Source organism: Triticum urartu, chromosome 6A, assembly GCF_056163025.1.
Source record: "Triticum urartu cultivar PI428250 chromosome 6A, HENAU_Tu73, whole genome shotgun sequence".
NCBI classification, from domain to species: Eukaryota; Viridiplantae; Streptophyta; class Magnoliopsida; order Poales; family Poaceae; genus Triticum; species Triticum urartu.
This window is the reverse complement of record NC_141878.1, coordinates 385,202,351-385,207,915: the sequence shown is the minus strand read 5'-3', so window position 1 is coordinate 385,207,915 and position 5,565 is coordinate 385,202,351. Positions and strand designations below refer to the sequence as shown.

Below are 5,565 nucleotides of genomic sequence, written 5' to 3'. Positions count from 1 at the left end.
CAGTCAACTCACTTGGGAGGATGGGGTTTTCAAGAATGAACAGGGTGAGACGCTGGTGTTCATTGCTGATCCTCTCCATGCAGAAGCTACTGCAATGCTACGTGCAATTCAGGAAGCAACCAGAATGGGCTGCTGCAAGGTCGTCTTGGAGACAGACTCAGTTGTATTAAAGCAGGCGATCACAAGCAATGATTATGATGACTCGACACTGGGCGCTCTATTTAAAGAAATGAAACGTATTATTCAATACTCTTTTCAATGTTGTAAGATAGATGTATGCCCAAGGGCCTGTAATGTATCAGCACATGTGTTAGCTGCGTATGGTGTGAGTCTGGAGCAGGCAAGCTATCAAATTTGGCTTGACCCGCTTCCTGATTATGTACAAGACTTGGTTGCTGGGGTTTCTCCAGCTCTCTTGAATTAATGGAATGCGCTGGTGTTCCTTTCAAAAAAAAAACACTAATATGGGAGTGAGTGCGGCGATTTGCCGTGATGAACACGGGCAATACATTGGTGCGTCTGTTACTGTATATGAAGGACTGATTGATCCAGAGTGCTTGGAAGCGCATGCATGCTGCGAGGTTTTCTCCTTGGCAGAAGATCTTGACATGACAAGGGTCAGAGTAGCAACAGACTGTTTGGCCACTGCTAACAATCTGAAGAGTGCGTTCATGGGCATATCAGCGACCATTATTGGTGATATCAAAAAGAGAATGCTAAAGTTTGTTGATGCAGAAGTGATTCATGAATCAAGAGAAGCTAATTTTGAAGCTCACGGTCTAGCTAGGGCATCGGTCTCTCTGACCACTGGCCGTCATCTTTGGTTGTCCACCGTACCAGACATTTTATTCGTACCGGAGGTTCTTATATAATACTCCGTATATGGTGGTGACCCCTCAAAAAAAGGAAGGGAAAGCAGAAACCTGGCGTGCCTGCTAACGGGACACAATATGTGGTAAGAGCTAATGTTGGCATCCACTCCACAGGAGAGAAAAAAGGGTTCCCTTCCCTGAAACAAGGGATAGCCAGTCCCGCTCCTGGGTGCTAGCAAAAAACAGCACTGGTTCATCATAAGTACTTCCTCCGTTCTTAAATATAAGTCTTTTTAGACATTTCAAATGGAACTCATTTTGCTCCGTATGTAGTCACTTGATGGAATCTCTAAAAAGACTTATATTTGGGGACGGAGGGAGTAAATTTCATGAGGTTAATAATACCAAGAGGGTGTTCAAAAATCAGTTGTGGAAAACACACACAAAGATGTTCTGCAATCAGAACTGCAAACGTCGATCTAGCTCAGTCTGGCAAATAATTCAACATTGCCAATGTTAATGTATGAAGATTACCACAATACAAGGACACTTGGGAAATGAGATCAAACAAGTTTTAAGGGCTGCATCTGAGGTCTGAAGCAATCCACCAAAGGCAGTAGAAATTAAGTTACAAAACAAATATACGTCCCATCCCAGGTTTGTATGAACAAAGCTAATTTGCTACAAAAAAGTCACATCACGAGAAAATTCCGTGGTGTGCACTGTGACATTGGTTGCAGCAAGTTCAGCTAAAGTAGATGTGGATAAACAAGAACCTGATTCCATGCCAGCACTGACTCAGTTTATTGCAAGAATTTTCTTCCTTTTGAAAGGCATTATGCCGATTCCCCTCCTTTTTCAAAAATAAGAATCCAAGTGACGGGTACAGTAAGAATCCTTAAGCTACAACTGCAAATGCATGGTGGAGTGACTTCTCAAATGCTCAGTGGTAACTTGTTTCACCTCTATTGATCTGAAAATAGGAGCGCTTACCATGACAGAGAGAGAATGGTTGCCGCCTTGCTGGGAACTATCACATGACTTTCAAAATGGTACTACCTCCGTCTCAAAATATAAGACGTTTTTGTAAGCTAAACTACCAATGCAACCAATGTTTTTGTAGTACTGTAATACTAATACTAATACAGAACAACCAATGCAAGTCTAAAGATACAGTTCTACATAGACCAATGATCTCCAATCAAATTGACAGACCATCAAAAGGTAGATCTACGGTACTAAAATCAAAATAAGTTATGAACTGAACAGGAAACAGAATTTCGACTCAAACCTGCCCAACATGATAAAATGGATACAGGGTATTTACATCTGAGATTGCTCGTACAACATTCATTGGTTGATGGCCAACACATCACCTAATCCTGTACAACTTCCGTAACAGGACTTGTTCATCTCAACTAGAAACCGGTGTCCAATCCTCTGAAATGGCAGGGTTACAACCAGCAGATTCTCACAAGGATGCAAATACACCAGAAAAAGGTTTAGACCTCCGTACAACAACAATACTAGGCATAATACCTGATCATTCAAGCAAGCCACACAACTTGCCTTCGTCAAGATTAGCTGCACACTAAAATCACTCAAACTTCGCACACATTCTCATATTTACAGAACTTATTGTCCGATCCCCCCCTCTAACCTCAATATTCTATCCTCGCAGGCCGAAATACGAAATTCCTAGCCTTGGAGGAGCATAGCAAGGTTGCCAACGACACAAAAAAGCTAGTCATCGTGCTGATGGAGAATGCCCCAAGGGACACCCATCCATTCTCTCCATGCCAGTCACTGAGCCAGCCATGATGATTATTTCCTGAAATTTTCCCTTCTGGCATCGTTGCATCCATAGTGCACCCTTCCCCACCGCATATCCCAGGGTTTCCTGCCAACGCTCCTGGGAATTTCCGTAACCCATCTGTTGTTGGCAAAGGCCCAGATAGGCTATTGTAAGAGAGGTTAAGCGCCTCGAGCTCTGTCATGGCAGCAATTACAGGAGGCACCTCCCCTGACAGCCCATTATGTGAGAAGTCCAGCGTCCGCAGCCTCCCCATCCCCCCAAGCCCTGCAGGGATCTGCCCAGCTAAGTAATTGCAAGAGAGGTTCAGGTACTCCAATCCCTTCATTGCAACCAACCCTTCAGGTATCTCTCCATGGAGCAAATTCGTTGATAGATCTATACTAGGAGCTGCCCGAAGATCATAACCAAGCTCAAGCTGCTGACCTGTGGAATCAACAGATGCTGACACAAACAATTGAGGTGAAATCATACCACCGGATGGAATGCCCTGACCACCACCTGCGCCATTAAGCACTGAACTTGCATTGAAACCACCATCAGGGATGAAACCCTCAAACCTATTGCCAGACAAATCAAGCCACTGGAGAACCGGGAATGAGAACATCCAATCTGGTAGCTGGCCGGAGAGCTGATTATCAGCCAGCGACAGGGACCTCAGGCTCTGCCATTTCGCCACAGCCCCACTGAGCTCCCCAGTGATCTCATTTCCCGACAAGATCACCACCTCAAGAGACCGGCACCCAGCCAGCGGCAGCGGAATCTCACCAGATATCCGGTTGTTCGACAAATCTAGAACCTTCAGACTATCAAGTGCATCAAGCTCCGGCCGCAGCGCCCCAGAGAGCTGATTGCCCCCGAGACGCAGGTACAGAAGCTGGAAGCAGCCGGCAAGCCCTGCAGGCACTAGACCGGACAGCCGGTTATGTGACAAATCCAGCGCCTGCAAGTAGGTCAGGTTCCCAATCCCGGGTGGGATCTCCCCGGACAGCTGATTGTCCGCAAGGAACAGGCCCTGCAGGCTCCGTATCGCGGTTATCCCCGCAGGGATCTCGCCGGAGAAGCGGTTGTGGGAGAGGTCGAGGAGGAGGAGGCTGGATGCGTCGGGGTCGGCGACGATACGCGGCGGGACGGCGCCAGAGAGGGCGTTGCTGGAGAAATCGAGGGCAACGAGGCGCGAGGAGAAGGAGAACCACGGGGAAAGTGGGAACCCGAGAGAGTTGGACGAGAGATTGAGGGTGCGGAGGGCCGGCAGCGAGGCAGGGAGGCAGGTGGGGATGGCGCCCGAGAGCGCGTTGCGGGAGAGGTCGAGGTCGACAAGCGAGCGCGGTAGGGAGCAGGGGAGCTCGCCGAAGAGCGCGTTGGCGGAGAGGTCGAGCTCTCGGAGGCGGCGTAGGAGCGCGAGCGAAGGGGCCGGGAGCGGCCCGGAGAGGTTGAGGCCCTGGAGCGCGAGCGACGCGACGGAGGGCGGAGCGGCCACGGCGGCGGCGGCGGGTGGGTGGAGCGAGACCCCGAGCCAGGACGCGGAGAGCGGGCCGTGCCAGGAGGAGAGCGCCGCGCGGGAGGGCGGGGAGAGGGACGCGCGGAAGGCCAGTAGCGCGGCGCGGTCGGTGGAGGCGGGGGCCACGGGGCGCGGCCCGGCGGCGAGGAGCAGAAGCAAGAGGGCGAGGACGAGAGGGGTGGCCGGCATGGTGGTTCGGTTGTGGTGGCTAGGGTTTTGCGGGGTTTGAGCGCGGCCGGCGTGGGAGGTGGTGGGAGAGAGAGTGGATCAGTGACACTGGAGCGGGAGCGGAGTGGAAGCTGCGCAGGCGTGCGGTAATTTGGAGGAAATGTTGAAGACGGGGAAGAAGTCAATATGCTGGTTTCTAGAGCCGGGATGCACGGGTGGCGACGGCGCGTCCGCGTGATGCACCGGCGAATGTCGGGGAGTTTCCCATCCGGCCTCCGGTAAAAAATACTCCATCCATCCCAATGTAAGATGTTTTTTTAATGAGCCAATTGCATTGGTGGTGTGTGGAAGCATACCTGGCCAAACGGGCCGGCCCGGCCTGAGCTAAGCGTGCCTGGCCCGGCACGGCCCGCCATGGCACGTTTAATAGCCGGGCCGTGCCGTGCTGGCCCACGGGCGCTGCTCCTTGGCCCAGGCACGGCCTGATTAGTAAACGGGTCGGCCTGATGGCCCGTTTAGCACGCCGGATTGCACATATTTAGCCTGTTGGGCTGTTATTTAGGTTTATTGGGCTATATTTTAGGTATAAATATATTTAAAAAATCTGAAAATTATATAAAAAATTAAACGGGCCGTGTCGTGCCGGCTCGCGTGCCCAGGCTCCAGGCCCAGGCACGGCCCAAGGCGTGTCGCGTGCCGGGCACGGCCCATTTAGCCCGTGCCGTGCCTGGCCCATAGCGGGCCGTGCCGGCGTGCTTGCGGGCTGGCCTGTTTGGCCCGGCCCGTTTGGCCAGCTATATGTGCAAGCTTGAGGGTGGGTCCACCTTGACAGAAAACACGGAGAGGTGATTGCGAGGGGATCGCAAGGCGATTGTCGCTCAGCGCTAGGGTTTCTGTCAATGGTGGTGTGGATTCCGATGGCTCGTGGGGCGGGGACGATGGCTACAGGGGCTGATTGGATCGTGTGTTTGACCACCGTGGTTTACCATGGCAGAGAACGGCTGCAGTGGTGGGGCGACGACTCCCATGTTGGCGTTACCCCTCGTGCAGCAGTCACGGGAAAGGCATCGACGGCGTCAACTAGGAAGACGGCGGCTTCAAGGACGACTCCCAGAGAGACAAAGGAGGCTGCGGTGAAGATGGTGACTGGATCGCAGAGTAGAAGTTCATCAAAATCTCCTGCAGATAAAAAGGAGTCAGCGGAGGCTGCTGGTCTATCAGGACAGATTGGAGGACTGATTATCACTGAGGAGGCATCAGGTTTCTTCTTC

The 5,565-nt window shown here is 51.7% G+C and overlaps 1 protein-coding gene across 1 annotated transcript; it reads right to left on the bottom strand.

Annotated features, from left to right (window-relative positions):
• Positions 1–2,087: 2,087 nt before the first annotated feature.
• LOC147965346 (leucine-rich repeat receptor-like protein FASCIATED EAR2) lies at positions 2,088–4,509 on the bottom strand. Its single transcript, XM_087528054.1, has one exon. It carries the CDS (start codon positions 4,313–4,315, stop codon positions 2,474–2,476), a length of 1,842 nt encoding a protein of 613 aa, XP_087384180.1. The 5' UTR covers positions 4,316–4,509; the 3' UTR covers positions 2,088–2,473.
• Between the last annotated feature and the right edge of the window lie 1,056 nt (positions 4,510–5,565).

Bases quoted from the DNA above. Each gene is read 5' to 3' on its own strand.
- LOC147965346 (XM_087528054.1), bottom strand. From the start codon at position 4,315: ATGCCGGCCACCCCTCTCGTCCTCGCCCTCTTGCTTCTGCTCCTCGCC.